The sequence below is a fragment of the Oncorhynchus mykiss genome, chromosome 11 (genome assembly GCF_013265735.2).
Source record: "Oncorhynchus mykiss isolate Arlee chromosome 11, USDA_OmykA_1.1, whole genome shotgun sequence".
In the NCBI taxonomy this organism is placed as follows: Eukaryota; Metazoa; Chordata; class Actinopteri; order Salmoniformes; family Salmonidae; genus Oncorhynchus; species Oncorhynchus mykiss.
This window is the reverse complement of record NC_048575.1, coordinates 19,067,322-19,087,877: the sequence shown is the minus strand read 5'-3', so window position 1 is coordinate 19,087,877 and position 20,556 is coordinate 19,067,322. Positions and strand designations below refer to the sequence as shown.

Sequence of the window (20,556 nt, the reverse complement as noted above, 5' to 3'; positions counted from 1 at the left end):
CTCTAATTGTGTGTTTCTGCATAGCCTGCTATAGTGTTTCTGAGAGAGAGAGAGAGAGAGAGATATATCACAAAAAGCTATTCATACCTCGGCCTAAACATCGGCACCACAGGTAACTTCCACAAAGCTGTGAACGATCTGAGAGACAAGGCAAGAAGGGCCTTCTACGCCATCAAAAATAACATAAAATTTGACATACCTATTAGGATCTGGTTAAAATACTTGAATCAGTTATAAAACCCATTACCCTATATGGTTGTGAGGTATGGGGTCTGCTCATCAGCCAAGAATTCACAAAATGGGACAAACACCAAACTGACTCTGCATGCAGAATTCTGCAGAAATATCCCCAGTGTACAACGTAGAACACCAAATAATGCATGCAGAGCAGAATTAGGCCGATACCTGCTTATTATCAAAATCCAGAAAAGAGACGTTAAATTCTATAACCACTTAAAAGGAAGCGATTGTCACGCGCTGACCTTAGATATCTCTGTTTTTCTATATATTTTGGTTAGGTCAGGGTGTGACTAGGGTGGGTACTCACATTTTTGTATGTCTAGGGGTTTTGTATGTCTAGGGGTTTTTGTATGTCCATGTTGGCCTGATATGGTTCCCAATCAGAGATAGCTGTTTATCGTTGTCTCTGATTGGGGATCATATTTAGGGAGCCATTTTCCTCATTTGTGTTGTGGGATCTTGACTTTTGTTTAGATGCCTGTCTACACTAATTTGTATAGTTTCATGTTTCGTTCGTTGGTTTTGTTGTTTTTGTTAAGTGTTTCATTCTTTAAAATAGAATGTACCTATACCACGCTGCGCCTTGGTCTCACTCATACGACGAATGTGACAGTGATTCCCAAACCTTCCATAACAAAGCAGCGATATGAACCTGGAGAAGAGTCCCCTAAGCAAACTGGTGCTGAGGCTCTGTTCACAAACACAAACAGACCCCACAGAGCCCCAGGACAGCAACACAACTAGACCCAACCAAATCATAAGAAATCAAAAAGATAATTACTTGACACATTGGAAAGAATCTACAAAACATCTGAACAAACGGCCCTCAACAGAGAGTACACAGTGACAGAATACCTGACCACTGTGACTGACATAAAATGAAGGAAAGCTTGACTATGTACAGACTCAGTGAGTATAGCCTTGCAATTGAGAGAGGCTGCCATATTCTGTCTTCTCTTGAGATCCAGGTCTGCCTATGTGCACACTGCCCACAAAATGAGGTGAAAACAGAGCTTCCTAACCTCCTGCCAAATGTATGACCATGTTAGAGATACATATTTCCTTCAGATTAGACAGACACTCAAAGAATACGAAAACAAATCCAATTTTGATGCCATAACAGCAGCAAGATTTGTTGCCATAAGAAAAGGGCAACCAGTGAAGAACAAACACCATTGTAAATATAGTATTTATGTTGATTTATTTTCCTTTTTGTACTTTAACTATTTGCACATCGTTATAACACTGTACATAGCCATTATATGACATTTGAAATGTTTCTATTGCTTTGGAACGTTTGTGAGTGTAATGTTTACTGTTCATTTTATATACTCAGCTTTGTACTCAGCTTTGTTCTCTCAAGAGGAAATCACTCTGTTACTGGCTCTCATTGATTGTCCTTGGGAGCTAGCTAACAGAGCAACATTAGCCTCCTAGCGTGGTCTATCCCTGATCCAGAAAAATAAAGAGGATGTGACAGCGATTTCACAGAAACAATGGAAAGTTATATTTTTGTTTACTTGCAATTTATTCCCTATTTTGACAATTATAAGGTTTGAAAAAGTCAGGATCGCTAGCAGAGGTCTTGGGGAGCCTTCCACTTCTAGGTTTGTGTAAACTTCTGACTTCCTTCCTGGTAAGGCCTTGCTGTGGTCTCCTGGTGGCGAGTGGCTGTAGTCCGGACGGCCGCTGTCTTCTGTTCTGTTGGTGCTGAACTTCCGAATTCCTATTCAGTCGCTGTCCACTTCAATGGTGCTGAATCTCTGACCACTGCTATTACAGCTTTTATTTTTTTATTTTTTTTATTTTTTTTTACCTCAGTTGTCTACAGTAAACAGTTTGAATATTTGATAACAACAATGAACTATGAGGTTACAGTATATTACTGTATAATAAACTCCATATTATGAGTTATTTTTCTTAACCTCAACTGTTTTCTTGCAGTTCGGCAGATGAGCAGTTTCGCTGGAACATCCAAGGTAGGCTAAACGTCAAATACTTTACTTTTTATAAGCCGTTTTTATTGATAATCACTATATAATATTTGATTATGCATATTTCCTAAGAATACAACCAGATATCACCGACATGGACATCATCAAATTTGTGTGACAATGACAATACACACCCTTTGTGGAGGTTGTATCACGACTGTGACCCAGACTAACCTGTTCCCCCTGTTTCCTGTTTCCTGTCCAGCTGATGGCCAGAAGGACATAGAGGATGAGCTGACCACAGGACTGGAGCTGGTCGACTCCTGCATCAGATCCCTGCAGGAGTCTGGAATACTGGACCCTCATCAATACAACACAGGAGAACGTGAGGACAACTCTTATTTTAATATGACAGGGTGTGTTTGTGTGTAACGTTCCCATTCTTTCTTTAGTCTCTTCCTATATATTGACGTGTTTCCTCTGGTGCAAGTTCCCGCTAAGAGCTCATTTAGGGACACGGAAGAAATAACACAATCACATTTGTAAGACATTTCCATCTCTCTGTCGTCAATGCTACCCCAAAGAGGTTTAGCCATCAGTTTGTATTTACTGAGAGCCCATTTCAGAAATGATATATTACAAAAGAAACCCAAACCAAACCGTTTAGTCTTACTGATGCACACACAGACTTTTCCTTTTGATAGAAGGAGAGTGGTTTATAAATGTAGTGTATCTCTCCTAATAGTCCTCAAAATGACAGTCATTCCACTGAGAGTCGAGGGGACTATTTAGTTGGAAAGAACAGAACACCCTCGGTTTGGATTTTCCTCTGTCAGTTCAGAAGCAGACAACATTATATTACACAAAAAGTTGATATACAAAACAGCATATACAGGCTTGTGTGTGTGTGTGTGTGTGTGTGTGTGTGTGTGTGTGTGTGTGTGTGTGTGTGTGTGTGTGTGTGTGTGTGTGTGTGTGTGTGTGTGTGTGTGTGTGTGTGTGTGTGTGTGTGTGTGTGTGTGTGTGTGTGTGTGTGTGTGTGTGCGTGTGTGGGACATTCCCCCTCTCGCTGTGAAGCACAAAGTGGCGTTTGTTTAATAATTCATAGGAACCTAGAGCAGGAGAGGAGATGGGTGGAGGAGACGAGAGGAGGTTGCTGTGAAACTCTACTGCAGATAGTTTTAATCCCCGACTACACAGAGACAGATTAAGGATAGAACAGTCCTCTCTCTCATTTTAGCCGAAAACATATTGATGTGTTTGTTGGCATCATAAGGGAGTTCAGGGGGTGAAGGGCTGTTTGGATTCCCAGGCTTACAGCAAAACGAGAGAACATGGAGGGTTTAACTTGTGTAGAGAGGTAGTGCTTCTAAAAAGATGACACTTAAACCAAAACACAGAGAACCAAGTGTACACTCTTAAGCTGTATTCAAATACCCATACTAACCTAACATTAGGTAGCTAACACATACCGGTACATACAAGCAACTGCTGTAATGATATGCTATGCGGTTCGGTTCGTAAGGCTAGCATACCTAACAAATTGTCAGGCAACACAACGTGTAACGTAACTAATTTGAAAAGTCATAAATGTTTTATTCCATTGCTCAACATAATTTGTTAAATGAATGAATATTTACTTTTTGTACTTACATTTGTTATCCGCTCGTCTGACTTTTTCTTCAAATCTGAAATTCTTGTGAAGCCACGCCCATTTTCTGAAGATTTGCATTATGGGCCCCAAAAGCACAGAAATACTTCAAATTTTGCCGAATATAGTACGAAATCATTTGAAGCATTTAGCATACTAACTATATCCATACTATGACCAATAAGCATACTACATACTTAATTCACGTCATAAATAGTACAGTAATTGCGGTTCGTATGAGTATTTCGAACACAGCTTTAGAAAAAAGGGTTCTATTCAGTTGTCCCCATAGGACAGGGATGGGCAACTGCCGGCCCGCAGGCCGCCCCCCTTTTGAAGGCCCTTGGATCAATGTATTTTTTTGTACTCAGTTGAGGTCGTAGAATACCACAAGGTTCAAGTTTGACATTTGTTTGTTCATCTGCAGTTTTTCTCTTGTTATGCCAGTCACTGATAGTCATTCAATTAGCCCCCGTCAACTAAACATTTTTTAGATTGGTAAATGAGTCTAGCGGCCAGCTATCTAAACTTGTTATCATGGTTGAATTAGCGGCCGCGTAATTTTGTTAGTCACTCTGACACAGATATCATATTAAAATGGCAAACATTTCTCTCCACCCTATGGAAAGATTTGTAGAAATTACCTCTAAAACAAAAACAAAATGGCTCTACACTGTCAAGAGGAGGGCTGCAATTTTTTTTTTTTCCAATGTGGTGGTGGGGGGGGGGGGGGGGGTCTGCACATGTGGGTACGCAGACCTGCGTGCAACTGCGATCCCTCATGATGAGTTCAGAAATTCTGTGGCCCCCACCCCCATCAAAGATGCCCATCCCTGCCTTAGGAGAACCCTTTTGGCTCCTGGTTAAGCCCTTTTTGGTTCCAGGTAAAAACCCTTTTTTGGTTCCAGGGGAAACCCTATTGGATTTCATGTACCCCGAACCAAATTTTTCAAAGGGTTTCCTATGAGGACAGCTGAAGAACCCTTTTAGGTTCTAGATAGCCCCCCCCCCCCCCTTTTTTTTAATATAGTCCTGCATTTTTAGTTCCAGAGGTGGTAGAGATGGTGGTTAAAGGCTGTCATTTCCTGTTGGTTATGTAGAGAAATGTAAAAGCCTAAAAAGCCTAAGAGCACTTCTGGTGAGTTACACGCAACTTTCAACTAAATGTCAGACAAAGACAGAGTGGCTCAGATGAAAACTGTGTTTGTGGTATGGTGTGTGTGTGTGTGCTCTGCTGACATAAACATCAAAGGGAGCGGGAGGGACAATATGAGAGAGAGAGAGAGAGAGAGAGAGAGAGAGAGGGAGGGGGGGGGGGGTGAGGGAGAGAGAGAGAGAGAGTGGGAGAGAGAGAGGGAGAGGGGGGGGTGAGGGAGAGAAGATTATTTGTCTCTCCAATAGGGAGTAGGAAAAGCCTGTGATTGATGTATTTAAGCACAGTGAGATATAGCACACGTCATGGACCTAACTACCGTTAAGTAAGCCCAGACCAACCCTGCCCCTTATCCCTGTGTGTGTACGTGTGCACCTACAGTGCCTTGCGAAAGTATTCGGCCCCCTTGAACTTTGCGACCTTTTGCCACATTTCAGGCTTCAAACATAAAGATATAAAACTGTATTTTTTTGTGAAGAATCAACAACAAGTGGGACACAATCATGAAGTGGAACGACATTTATTGGATATTTCAAACTTTTTTAATAAATCAAAAACTGAAAAATTGGGCGTGCAAAATTATTCAGCCCCTTTACTTTCAGTGCAGCAAACTCTCTGCAGAAGTTCAGTGAGGATCTCTGAATGATCCAATGTTGACCTAAATGACTAATGATGATAAATACAATCCACCTGTGTGTAATCAAGTCTCCGTATAAATGCACCTGCACTGTGATAGTCTCAGAGGTCCGTTAAAAGCACAGAGAGCATCATGAAGAACAAGGAACACACCAGGCAGGTCCGAGATACTGTTGTGAAGAAGTTTAAAGCCGGATTTGGATACAAAAAGATTTCCCAAGCTTTAAACATCCCAAGGAGCACTGTGCAAGCGATAATATTGAAATGGAAGGAGTATCAGACCACTGCAAATCTACCAAGACCTGGCCGTCCCTCTAAACTTTCAGCTCATACAAGGAGAAGACTGATCAGAGATGCAGCCAAGAAGCCCATGATCACTCTGGATGAACTGCAGAGATCTACAGCTGAGGTGGGAGACTCTGTCCATAGGACAACAATCAGTCGTATATTGCACAAATCTGGCCTGTATGGAAGAGTGGCAAGAAGAAAGCCATTTCTTAAAGATATCCATAAAAAGTGTTGTTTAAAGTTTGCCACAAGCCACCTGGGAGACACACCAAACATGTGGAAGAAGGTGCTCTGGTCAGATGAAACCAAAATTGAACTTTTTGGCAACAATGCAAAACGTTATGTTTGGCGTAAAAGCAACACAGCTGAACACACCATCCCCACTGTCAAACATGGTGGTGGCAGCATCATGGTTTGGGCCTGCTTTTCTTCAGCAGGGACAGGGAAGATGGTTAAAATTGATGGGAAGATGGATGGAGCCAAATACAGGACCACTCTGGAAGAAAACCTGATGGAGTCTGCAAAAGACCTGAGACTGGGACGGAGATTTGTCTTCCAACAAGACAATGATCCAAAACATAAAGCAAAATCTACAATGGAATGGTTCAAAAATAAACATATCCAGGTGTTAGAATGGCAAAGTCAAAGTCCAGACCTGAATCCAATCGAGAATCTGTGGAAAGATCTGAAAACTGCTGTTCACAAATGCTCTCCATCCAACCTCACTGAGCTCGAGCTGTTTTGCAAGGAGGAATGGGAAAAAATGTCAGTCTCTCGATGTGCAAAACTGATAGAGACATACCCCAAGCGACTTACAGCTGTAATCGCAGCAAAAGGTGGCGCTACAAAGTATTAACTTAAGGGGGCTGAATAATTTTGCACGCCCAATTTTTCAGTTTTTGATTTTTTTAAAAAGTTTGAAATATCCAATAAATGTCGTTCCACTTCATGATTGTGTCCCACTTGTTGTTGATTCTTCACAAAATAATACAGTTTTATATCTTTATGTTTGAAGCCTGAAATGTGGCAAAAGGTCGCAAAGTTCAAGGGGGCCGAATACTTTCGCAAGGCACTGTATGTGTGTGTGTGTGTGTGTGTGTGTGTGTGTGTGTGTGTGTGTGTGTGTGTGTGTGTGTGTGTGTGTGTGTGTGTGTGTGTGTGACAGAGGACAACAGTATTGTTCTCCTCGCTCTGGAGAATGTATGCCTCTTCACCCAGCAGTGCTCCTCTCAAATGGAGGGTGGGTGTGTGTTCCCTCTCGTCCATGTAGAGTGTTGCTCTCTAAGGGAATGTGTTGTGTTGACCCAGAATGCTTAGCGTTCTGATGCTGATGGAGACTGATAGTGTAAACATGCTTAGGTCCAGTGTGTGTGTGTGTGTTTAAACATGCCACAGTTGAGAGTGACATTACTCCACACAGCCCAGATCACAAATTAAACCATTTTAGGCTGAGAGACGCCAACACATAAATGACAGAAGGAAAGAGAGAACGTGAGAGAGATAGAGCTGTGATTAAAGACAGAAATGCATGCTCGCTTACTCTCCTCACAATTTCTCACCCATCCCCCACTTCTCCTCCCCCATCTTCTCCTCTCCTCTCACCCGTCCCCTCTTCTCCTATTTCACCCATCCCCCCTTCTCCCCTCCGCTCCTCTCCCCTCCCCTCCTCTGCTCCTCTCCTCTCTCCTCTTCCGCTCCTCTCCTCTCTCCTCCGCTCCTCCCCTCTCTTCTTCTATGCTCCTCTCCTCTCTCCTTCTCTGCCCCTCTCCTTCTCTGCCCCTCTCTCCTTATCTGCTCCTCTCTTCTTCTCTGCTTCTCTCCTCTCACCTTATCTGCTCCCTTCTGCTCCTCTGCTCCTCTCCTCTCTCTTTCTCCGCTCCTCTCCTCTCTCCTTCTCCGCTCCTCTCCCCTCCCCTCCTCTGCTCCTCTCCTCTCTCTTTCTCCGCTCCTCTCCTCTTTCCTTCTCCTCTCCTCTCACCTTCTCTGCTCCCTTCTGCTCCTCTGCTCCTCTCCTCTCTCTTTCTCCGCTCCTCTCCTCTTTCCTTCTCCTCTCCTCTCACCTTCTCTGCTCCCTTCTGCTCCTCTGCTCCTCTCCTCTCTCTTTCTCCGCTCCTCTCCTCTTTTCTTCTCCGCTCCTCCCCTCTCTTCTTCTATGCTCCTCTCCTCTCTCCTTCTCTGCCCCTCTTTCCTTCTCTGCTCCTCTCTTCTTCTCTGCTCCTCTCCTCTCTCCTTTTCTCTTCGTCTCCTATCTCCTTCTCTGCTCCTCTCTTCATCTCTGCTCCTCTCCTCTCTCCTTCTCTGCTCCTCGCCTCTCTCCTTCTTTGCTCCTCTTCTATTTCCTTCTCTGCTCCCCTGTAACCCCTTATCCACCTCCTGCTCCCTCTCCTCCTCCCCTATAACCCCTTATCCACTCCATCCTCCCTCTCCTCCTCCCTTGTAAACCCGTATCCACCCCCTGCTCCCTCTCCTCCTCCCCTATAACCCCTTATCCACTCCCTCCTCCCTCTCCTCCTCCCCTATAACCCCTTATCCACGCCCTCCTCCCTCTCCTCCTCCCCTGTAACCCCTTATCCACCCCCTGCTCCCTCTCCTCCTCCCCTATAACCCCGTATCCACCCCCTGCTCCCTCTCCTCCTCCCTATAACCCCTTATCCACCCCCTGCTCCCTCTCCTCCTCCCCTGTAACCCCTTATCCACTCCCTCCTCCCTCTCCTCCTCCCTCTCCTCCTCCCCTGTAACCCCTTATCCACTCCCTCCTCCCTTTCCTCCTCCCCTGTAACCCCTTATCCACTCCCTCCTCCCTCTCCTCCTCCCCTGTAACCCCTTATCCACTCCCTCCTCCCTTGTAACCCCTTATCCACCCCCTGCTCCCTCTCCTCCTCCCCTATAACCCCTTATCCACTCTATCCTCCCTCTCCTCCTCCCTCTCCTCCTCCCCTGTGACCCCTTATCCACTCCCTCCTCCCTCTCCTCCTCCCCTGTAACCCCTTATCCACTCCCTCCTCCCTCTCCTCCTCCCCTGTAACCCCTTATCCACTCCCTCCTCCCTCTCCTCCTCCCCTGTACCCCTTATCCACTCCCTCCTCCCTCTCCTTCTCCCCTGTAACCCCTTATCCACTCCCTCCTCCCTTTCCTCCTCGCTTGTAAACCCTTATCTACCCCCTCCTCCCTCTCCTCCTCCCCTATAACCCCCTATCCACTCCTCCTCCCTCTCCTCCTCCCCTATAACCCCTTATCCACTCCCTCCTCCCTCTCCTCCTCCCCTGTAACCCCTTATCCACTCCCTCCTCCCTCTCCTCCTCCCCTGTACCCCTTATCCACTCCCTCCTCCCTCTCCTTCTCCCCTGTAACCCCTTATCCACTCCCTCCTCCCTTTCCTCCTCGCTTGTAAACCCTTATCTACCCCCTCCTCCCTCTCCTCCTCCCCTATAACCCCCCATCCACTCCTCCTCCCTCTCCTCCTCCCCTATAACCCCTTATCCACTCCATCCTCCCTCTCCTCCTCCCTTGTAAACCCGTATCCACCCCCTGCTCCCTCTCCTCCTCCCCTATAACCCCTTATCCACTCCCTCCTCCCTCTCCTCCTCCCCTATAACCCCTTATCCACTCCCTCCTCCCTCTCCTCCTCCCCTGTAACCCCTTATCCACCCCCTGCTCCCTCTCCTCCTCCCCTATAACCCCGTATCCACCCCCTGCTCCCTCTCCTCCTCCCTATAACCCCTTATCCACCCCCTGCTCCCTCTCCTCCTCCCCTGTAACCCCTTATCCACTCCCTCCTCCCTCTCCTCCTCCCTCTCCTCCTCCCCTGTAACCCCTTATCCACTCCCTTCTCCCTCTCCTCCTCCCCTGTAACCCCTTATCCACTCCCTCCTCCCTCTCCTCCTCCCCTGTAACCCCTTATCCACTCACTCCTCCCTTGTAACCCCTTATCCACCCCCTGCTCCCTCTCCTCCTCCCCTATAACCTCTTATCCACTCTATCCTCCCTCTCCTCCTCCCTCTCCTCCTCCCCTGTGACCCCTTATCCACTCCCTCCTCCCTCTCCTCCTCCCCTGTAACCCCTTATCCACTCCCTCCTCCCTCTCCTCCTCCCCTGTAACCCCTTATCCACTCCCTCCTCCCTCTCCTCCTCCCCTGTACCCCTTATCCACTCCCTCCTCCCTCTCCTTCTCCCCTGTAACCCCTTATCCACTCCCTCCTCCCTTTCCTCCTCGCTTGTAAACCCTTATCTACCCCCTCCTCCCTCTCCTCCTCCCCTATAACCCCCTATCCACTCCTCCTCCCTCTCCTCCTCCCCTATAACCCCTTATCCACCCCATCCTCCCTCTCCTTCTCTCCCTCTCCTGATAAATGATGTATGCTTTTTCTAAATCACTGAGGGCTGAAACGCTGCACTGCCTGTTCTAAATAGCTGCATCTCTCTCCTTCCTTCCCTCCCTCTCTCTCTCTCTCTCTCTCTCTCTCTCCCCAGCTCTTCTTTGCCAGAGTTCTTTGCAGCTCAACTCCACCCCAGAGGCTTCGCTCCAGTACTCCGCCAGCTACCATAGCAACCAGACCCTCGCCCTTAGCGACAGTGCTGCAGCGGCAACCCCACAGCGCAGTGGACAGGTCGGAGGGGCCGTGCACAGCTACAACCAGGTAGGTCACCATGACAATGATGATGAGGAGAAAGATGAGGATATGATAATGATGATGATGAGGATAATGCTAATGTTTAGCGACTCACAATCTCTTCTAGTAAAGCAGTTGTCGCATTCAAGGCAAAGTTACTCTCATATGTTACTGCGATATTTGTTTTTATTTTCTGTAGCCGAACACTACTGTCCTGAGCAGTTTTTATTCTGTACCCAGGGATGGAGGAAGGGAGCCAGGCAGGGAGTTCTCTGCCCAGCTCTCCTCTTGACTGGGCGATGTGGCTGTTCTGCACACTATCTACTGCTTTCACATTTTCTAATGCTCCTTAGCTTAACCTTATGAAGGGTAAAGTCACGTTCTACAAGTCAAAAGTCTTCCGTTAGCTGTTGGCTCGGAATAAGCTAACGGAGTCGGCTCTAACTTTCTCTCCTCTTTCCCATTCCCCTTTATCTCTCTCTCTCTATTTGTCATCCACACCATTGTGTGTGGGCTATCCTGCTGCTCTACACAGGTCGTAGTAGCCTGGGGAGGTGTGTGGCTAGTAGAGGTTAGAGGAAAGAGACAGATACATTTAGCACGGTTTATTTGATCTAGGTGGAAGGGAGAGGGGAGCAGTGAAGGTGGACTGTTTAATTGCATGGGGAGATACCAGTTTGGTTTGTTATTTCTCTAATAATTTGTTAAAGGAGGTAAATGGGTGTTCATCTCCGCACCCTGATCAAGAGGATTCAATTTATCCTCTAGCCTGCAGGAGACATTTATTCCCTATGTTCATTTTTTCACAAGCTAGCTGACAGTACACACACACACACACACACACACACACACACACACACACACACACACACACACACACACACACACACACATACATACACACAACACTTTCACACACATTCAAACACAAACACACATACATACATACATACATACATACACACAACACTTTCACACACAAACACACAAAGGTGCTCATCTACTCAGACATACTCAAAACAACACCTGCCATTTGTTACCAACTGCAAAGCTTTATGAAAAGATACAGCATGCATTGAGAGGGCAAATGTTTTATTTTACTGTCTGTATGGTTATGAATAATACATAGGGATACATTTTGAAATAGTAGCTAATTACTAGAGGAAAGGAAATGCAAATGTATGTTTTTCAGTGTACCAGTATCAGTACACACACACACACACACACACACACACAATTTGACGTTTGGAGAAATGTGGACAAACGTTGGAATTTTAAGTCAAATTGTTAAAACCAGGATATCTTGTCACACACACACACACACAAAGAAAAACAAGAGACTGACAAGAGAGAGGAAGAGGAGCATTGCCTGTCTCTCTTGTCTTCTTTCTTCCTGTTTCAATTGTGCCAATATGAGGGCTCCTGTCCACTTTTACCATCCTCCCCATCACCCAATCCCCCCAACCCTGCCCTGTCCTCCCTCTGTCTCTCTCTGTCTGGTTGTGTTCCAGTGATGTTTTGCCCTGTCTGTCAGGTTGATTGGGGAGATGTTCTGAGTAGCACTGGCTGTATAGTCTACTCTAGACCAGGACAGACTGATTATATAAGGCTACTGCATCACATACAGTAGAGCCTCTTATACACTACTACTAGCTAGGTATTTATACTACAATGGTACTTCTGCTTCAACAATGCATAGAGATCTAGCACCTATAACACACACTGTGAATCTCTTAAGATGAGTGGAGCGTAGTGCCTATCTATTTATCTTTCATTTTGTGTGTGTGTGTGTGTGTGTGTGTGTGTGTGTGTGTGTGTGTGTGTGTGTGTGTGTGTGTGCATTTGTTTATGTAAGCCACTGTCTCAGATAGCCGTTTTCCTGCAGTGTATTTATACCACTATGGGCCTCCGGATGAATATTTAACGTATGGAGATGTGTCACCTGGTACAGAGGGATCAGGCTATATCTGCACACCGACATTACAGCAGAGTCTCCCTCAATGCTGAAACCCCAAGACAACCACAGGATTGTACTGCGTCCCAAATGGTACCCTATTCCCTATATAGTGCATTACTTTTGATCAGAGCACTAGGACGAAAATAGGGGATAGGATGCCATTTGGGACTCAGAGTGTTTGGTTTAAGACTTTAGTCTAGTGAACTAATGACTGCAGGTTTTAAACAGCATAATCCAATCCATGTCTGATGAATCAGTTTTTCTGGCCTTCTGTTAAGGCCAGGCACCACACCCTAATAGGGTAAATGTTTCCCCTTAATCATATCACAATCAACTTATACCAGTTCAATGTGGACACAAAAAGAATACTTAAAAAAATAAATGTTTATGAAATATTGTATTAATATGATGATTAGGTGATACAGTTGAAGTCGGAAGTTTACATACACTCAGATTGGAGTCATTAAAACTTGTTTTTCAACCACTCCACAAATTTCTTGTTAACAAACTATAGTTTTGGCAAGTAGGTTAGGACATCTACTTTGTGCATGACACAAGTAATTTTTCCAACAATTGTTTACAGACAGATTATTTCACTTATAGTTCGCTGTATCACAATTCCAGTGGGTTAGAAGTTGACATACACTAAGTTGACTGTGCCTTTAAACAGCTTGGAATTTTCCAAAATGATATAATGGCTTTAGAAGCTTCTGATAGGCTAATTGACATCATTTGAGTCAATTGGAGGTGGACCTGTGGATGTATTTCAATGCTTACCTTCAAACTCACTGCCTCTTTGCTTGAAATCATGGGAAAATCCAAAAAAATCAGCCAAGACCTCAGAAAAAATATTGTAAACCTCCACAAGTCTGGTTCATCCTTGGGAGCAATTTACAAACGACTGAAGGTACCACGTTAATCTGTACAAACAATAGTACACAAGTATAAACACCATGGGACCACGCAGCCGTCATACCGCTCAGGAAGGAGCTGCGTTCTGTCTCCGAGAGATGAACGTACTTTGGTGCAAAAAGTGCAAATCAATCCCAGAACACCAGCAAAGGACATTGTGAAGATTCAGTAAAACAAGTCCTATATCGACATAACCTGAAAGGCGCTCAGCAAGTAAGAAGCCACTGCTCCAAAACCGCCAAAAAAAGCCAGACAACGGTTTGCAACTGTACATGGGGACAAAGATCATACTTTTTGGAGAAATGTCCTCTGGCCTGATGAAACAAAAATAGAACTGTTTGGCCAAAATGAACATCGTTATGTTTGGAGGAAAAATGGGGAGGATTGCAAGCCGAAGAACACCATCCCAACCGTGAAGCATGGGGGTGGCAGCATCATGTTGTGGGGGTGCTTTGCTGCAGGAGGGACTAGTGCACTTCACAAAATAGATGACATCATGAGTCAGGAAAATTACGTGGATATATTGAAGCAACATCTCAAGACATCAGTCAGGAAGTTAAAGCTTGGTCGCAAACGCATCTTCCAAATGGACAATGACCCCAAGCACACTTCCAAAGTTGTGGCAAAATGGCTTAAGGACAACGAAGTCAAAATATTGGAGTGGCCATCACAAAGCCCTGACCTCAATCCTGTAGAAAATTTGTGGGCAGAACTGAAAAAGCGTGTGCGAGCAAGGAGGCCTACAAACCTGACTCAGTTACACCAGCTCTGTCAGGAGGAATGGGCCAAAATTCACCCAACATTGTGGGAAGCTTGTGGAAGGCTATCCAAAACGTTTGACCCAAGTTAAACAATTAAACAAATACGAATTGAGTGTATGTAAACTTCTGACCCACTTGGAATGTGATGAAAGAAATAAAAGCTGAAGTAAATAATTCTCTCTACTATTATTCTGACATTTCACCATCTTAAAATTATGTGGTGATCCTAACTGACCTAAGACATGGGATATTTACTAGGATTAAATGTCAGGAATTGTGAAAAACTGTGTTTAAATGTAATTGGCTAAGGTGTATGTAAACTTCCGACTTCAACTGAATCTCATTAAATATCTGCATATTTGCATAGCATGCAAATTCATTTTTCTAGACACTGGAGGAAGTCTAAGTTAGAACCAGACTTATACATAGCAGATTGTGGATAAATACTTTTTTTCATATTTCTATCTGTAAAATACTAAAGAAAGGTACAAACATTTAATTTCAAAAGAAAATGTCATAAAGAATAGCGATGTGACACCATATCAAGTCTGGAGAATACCTCTAAGGATTACCACACAACATTTGGTGGATGCAGATGCTTCTGAAGCTGAGAGAAATTAGTTGGTGTGTGGGATGAGTCTGACTTTCAGGAAATGTCAGTTAAAGATAAGTACACTGAATTAAGACTACCAAACGCCTATTAAGACCCAATCACCACCAAAGTAAGTTACTTCATTTTGTCCAATTTGTAAAATGTTCTATGAAATTGGCTTTTACATATGTGTGTTTCAATATAGTGAGATTTGAAGTAATGGATGTACATGTATGTCCATTTCAAAGTTGTTACAATTCATGACATTTTGATGACGGTATGAAAAACGAACGGAAATATACATTTTCATCAACTTTTGACATTTTTATTTAGACTCTTTGAAAATACTAATATTAATGGACCAAAATAACCCAAAATCTCAAAATGGAGAAGTAGATGCAAAAATGTCCTTCTACCCTGTGATGCCTGGGCTTAATGAGTGACCTGGAACCACAGAGTCACTGTAATCAGTAGACATGCTTTGGCTTATTAGGGAAAATACAGCCTGGAGCCAGGAGCTGCCTGAGGAACGTGTGTGTGTGTGTGTGTGTGCGTGTGCACTGTTAATCGGGGGCCTACTGCAAGCGAGCCTCAGCGTGTGTGTGTGGTTCACCTTTAGAGACATATTCATGGTGACTGTCATTAGCATAAGGGGAAGGAGCTCAGAGGAGTAGAAACATATGCTGTGCTCCTGTCTCTGAGGATCTAGAGGAATACATTAGATAACTCTGTCTGTTGTGTTGGGATAGGATCACTGTGACCCGGTGAAAAATGCATGATCTGAGAGTGGATTCCAACTGGACCGGATATCATCTGTGGCAGTGTTATAGGTTCTACCTTTTAGAAATGTATATCTGTTACCTTAAGAAGATGTAGAGAGAAGTGATGTGGTGATAAGGTAGAATAGTAGTCTTTTACAACCCTCCCTTCTCCCTCTCTGTCCACCTCTCTCTCTCTTTCTTTCTCTCTCTCTCTCTCTTTCTCTCTCTCTCTCTCTCTCTCTCTCTCTCTCTCTCTCTCTCTCTCTGTCTCCCTCTGTCTCTTTACTCCCCCCACTCTGTCTCTTCTTTCTCCTCTCTCCTCTATCACTCTCTCTTTACGCTCTCTCTTTCTCCCTCCAGGTGACATCTAGTCGTGCGGCCCAGCAGCAGGCAGGGGGAGGGGGAGGTAGTGGAGGAGACTCCTTCTCTCAGAGCCATGGCAGTGCCTTTCATCTGCCTGATGCACAGCTTCCCACAATTGGTATACTGTATATCTGCATTATATATATACAATATACCTACAATACCAGTACACATCTACATTATATAAATACAATACACCACACTGACTCAACTCCAGCCACTTTAATAATGGGAATTGATGGGAAATGATGTAAAATATATCACTAGCCACTTTAAACAATGCTACCTAATATAATGTTTACATACCCTACATTATTCATCTCATATGTATACGTATATACTGTACTCTATATCATCTACTGCATCTTTATGTAATACATGTATCACTAGCCACTTTAACTGTGCCACTTTGTTTACATGCTCATCTCATATGTATATACCATCTACTGTATCTTGCCTATGCCGCTCTGTACCATCACTCATTCATATATCTTTATGTACATATTCTTTATCCCCTTACACTTGTGTGTATAATGCAGTAGTTTTGGAATTGTTAGTTAGATTACTTGTTGGTTATTACTGCATCGTCGGAACTAGAAGCACAAGCATTTCTAACCATGTGTATGTGACAAATAAAATTGGATTTTGATTTGATAGACTGTATACATAACATTGTATAGACAGAATTTAGAGAGAGAGATAATGTCCTTAAAGAGACCAGGAACCACACATGCCATCCAATCTTTTTAGCTTCGGTTAGAAATGATTGTTTTATAATACAGTACATACCATTATACATAAAGAGAAATGAGACAGAGATAATACCATTAAAGGTACTACACATGGCATCCGATACTTTCAGCTTCGGTTAGAAATGATTGTTTTATAATACAGTACATACCATTATACATAAAGAGAAATGAGACAGAGATAATACCATTAAAGGTACTACACATGGCATCCGATACTTTCAGCTTGGGTTAGAAATGATTGTTTTATAATACAGTACATACCATTATACATAAAGAGAAATGAGACAGAGATAATACCATTAAAGGTACTACACATGGCATCCGATACTTTCAGCTTGGGTTAGAAATGATTGTTTTATAATACAGTACATACCATTATACATAAAGAGAAATGAGACAGAGATAATACCATTAAAGGTACTACACATGGCATCCGATACTTTCAGCTTGGGTTAGAAATGATTGTTTTATAATACAGTACATACCATTATACATAAAGAGAAATGAGACAGAGATAATACCATTAAAGGTACTACACATGGCATCCGATACTTTCAGCTTCGGTTAGAAATTGCCCTTAGGCACAGATCTAGCAACAGCTTAGGGAAAGTGCTAAACTGGTATTAGATCAGCGTCTAGAGGACTAATGTTCTTCAACCTTGTTATAACCCCTGTTCCATCTGATCCTAGGTCACTACTACTCCAGTTCCACCCTGCCTGCCCAGCGTGTGAGTTCCCCTCTGACCGGAGGTGGAGGTGGAGGGTCTGGTTCTCCCAGCAAGCTGCAGCGCCTGGGCTCAGCCTCAGACACACCGGGCTACGCTACCACCCAGCGCCTACCTTCCTCCTCCTCATCCTCACCCAGCAAACAGTCCCCAGCCAACCGACTCGCCAAGTCCTACAGGTAGGGCCATTTCATTGGTTGGTTTGGAAGAAGAACGAGGTTAAACCTACAATTAAAAAACATTTAAAATTATCACCATAACCAAACAATTTGTTATGCTTACAGCACCACTGGTGCTGTGACAACAACAGGGTCTCCGCTGAGGGTGGGCTCTCCACCCAACTCCATAGCAACAGTTGCCGGGGGAGGGGCTAGCGCTTCATCATCCCCACTACACCTGGTGTGTATTGAAACACAGATATTCAATGCATAGTACTGCACATTATTCTTAAGCAACATTCTCTAGAATAAAAATAATCATGTATGTTCTACACAATGGGTTTCTATGTGAATCACTAGATGAGTTCGGGCATAGGGAGCTACGCTACTCTGTCTCCTAAAAGACTGGCTGCTCACCACGCCTCCGACCAGTACAAGATATCCCATGAGCTCTATGCTACCGCTACGCTACAGAGGCCAGGCAGTCTGGCAGGTAAGACGTACACACACATGTGCAACGACGCTCCTCTCAAAGTGAATCCCTCCATGTATGCAATGCAAACACTGAATATTTTTCCTCTGCTGTTATTTACTCTTCTGTATAGAGTTAAGTGAGTCCTTGGCCTAGAGTTGGTCTTTACCTTGTTATGTGGTCTGACTGTTGTCCTCGGTGTGAGTGAGTTGTTGACTGTTATCTTTGAGTTAGAGTTACTCAGTGGTAATAACTGTCTGTCAGGTTACTAACATCTTTTCTCTTATTGATCCCAATAACAGACCCGTGGCTCTGCAGTAATGAGTGGTTGTGCTCTGCAGTCTGTGTGTGAGTGTGTGTGTAGGCGTGTAGGTGTGTGTTGAATAAGCTGTGTGTTTGTTGAATGTCATCTGAAGGTTCAGTGCTTCTGAAGACTGCAATCAGCCTCTTATACAGCTGAGTCGTGATGCTTCAAGGGCTTTTTGTGTGGAGAGAGAATAGAACACAGGCCAGGGTTGTGCTCTATATTACACTTATAGAGAGTTTTGGAGACATTACTTTATACAAATACTCAATGATGTCTTTAGCTAGTGTCAGGTCCTTCAAAATTCCATCAATTCTAAAGTTTAAATTAAATTGTTTTCTAAGAATTGAAACAAGATAGGATGTTGAAGATCGTTGACAGTGTACATTTGAAACGCTGCTAGCTATAACATGAATGCAACACTGAATGTTTGGGCTGTGTTATGCTCGCTACTTGTTTAATAATAATGATGTATTTGTTTATCTTTGACGTTGAGCACAAGCATCAAAGTGAAAACGTTCATGACTTTGTTATAGAATGAGTTAAATCCTCAAGAGTAACAGGCTAAAGCAATACTTTGTAGTAGTGTTGCATTGTGGTTTTATGATCATATTTATATAATACTTTATAATAATATGGTTCGTGTTTCCTTCTTAGCACACAAACAGGAGGTTAAGAGCTGAACACAGGCAGCAGGGGACTTGGGCTGGTTTTGCATATTCCTTTTATTTCCTTTAATCATTATAACATTTTTCTGACTGTATCAAATTTCAAGTTTCATAGTGTCATGGGAGGCCAGCTCCCTCCCTCTCTCTCTCCATCCCTCCATCCTAACAGTTGAGCACTTTGATTTGGGGAGCCTGAGCAGTGACTCAGTAAGTCTCCATGAGACATCAAAGAAGGGAGGGAAGAGAGCCGGAGAGGAGAGGAGGATGACAAGGATGAGACAGGCGACAGAGTGTGTCCATCATTCTAATTAGTGCTCCTCTCTTCTTGGTTCCATCCTTCCTTCCTTTCTCTCCTTTCTGTCCTTTCTGTACATATTCAAACCCTCATGTTGGTAAATAACCATCAGTAGTGTTAAAGGGAGGCAGCTTCCTTCTCTTCATTATTACTACTAGATCAAATCACATGTTGTTTGTCACGCGCTCCGAATACAACAGGTGTAGGTAGACCTTACAGTGAAACGCTCACTTACAAGCCCTTAACTAACAATAAAGTTTTAAGAAAATAAAGTTTAGAAAATATTTAGTAAATAAACTAAAGGGAAAAAGGGGGGGGGGGGGGGGAAGTAACACAATAAAACAAGAATAACGAGGCTATATACAGTTGTACCAGTATCGAGTCAATGTGCAGGGGTACAGGTTAGTCGAGGTCATTTGTACATGCAGGTAGAGGTAAAGTGACTATGCAAGTAGCAGTAGTGTAAAAACAAAGGGGGCGGGGGGGTTGTAAATGCAAATAATCAGGGTGGCCATTTGATTAATTGTTCAGCAGTCTTATTGCTTGGGGGTAGAAGCTGTTAATGAGCCTTTTGGACCTAGACTTGGTGGTCCGGTACCACTTGCCGTGCTGTAGCAGAGAGAACAGTCTATGACTTGGGTGGCTGGAGTCTTTGACGTTTTTTTGGGCCTCTGACACCGCCTAGTATATAGGTCCTGGATGGCAGGAAGCTTGGCCCCAGTGATGTACTGGGTCGTACGCACTACCCTTTGTAGCGCCTTACTGTCAGATGCCGAGCAGTTGCCATACCAGGCGGTGATGCAACCGGTCAGGATGCTCTCGATGGTGCAGCTGTAGAACTTTTTGAGGGTCTGATGACCCATGCCAAATATTTTGTTTTATTATTAGCTCTCTCTGTCTCACTCTAGGTCTCTGTCTCTCTCTGTCTCTGTCTCTCTCTCTCTGTCTCTCTCGGTCTCTGTCTCTGTCTCTTGCTCTTTCACTCCCCTCTCCCCCTTCCTTCTTCCTCCCAGGGAGGGCCTACCATACATTTGTTATGCAGTGTAATGTACAAGCGCTCAGTGAGGAAAAGTCAGAGGTGTCTGTGTTCGGGAATCCTGCCAGAAAAGGGGGAAACGTGTGCGCACACACACACACACACACACACACACACACACACACAAAGGACTGAGGAAAATGCATTTTGAATCTTATTATTTTATGGCTGATGCTAGACAATATGCTCTATAGAGATTACATAACTACGCTGTCCTCCCTACACAGTAGCATGGTAAAATACCCTCTACCACTGCAGATCAGCACAATATACAGTACCAGTCAAAAG

The 20,556-nt window shown here is 44.1% G+C and overlaps 1 protein-coding gene across 1 annotated transcript in view; it reads left to right on the top strand.

The window, feature by feature from the left end:
- The window catches only part of LOC110535425 (catenin delta-2), a 393,927-nt gene that overhangs the window by 181,531 nt on the left and 191,840 nt on the right, over window positions 1-20,556 (top strand). Inside the window, exons 4-10 of the mRNA XM_036935119.1 lie at window positions 2,185-2,219; window positions 2,440-2,559; window positions 10,373-10,539; window positions 15,856-15,976; window positions 17,301-17,514; window positions 17,620-17,734; window positions 17,854-17,986. Of these exons, the coding sequence (XP_036791014.1) occupies window positions 2,185-2,219; window positions 2,440-2,559; window positions 10,373-10,539; window positions 15,856-15,976; window positions 17,301-17,514; window positions 17,620-17,734; window positions 17,854-17,986 (905 nt within the window). The remainder of the gene's footprint in view (window positions 1-2,184; window positions 2,220-2,439; window positions 2,560-10,372; window positions 10,540-15,855; window positions 15,977-17,300; window positions 17,515-17,619; window positions 17,735-17,853; window positions 17,987-20,556) is intronic.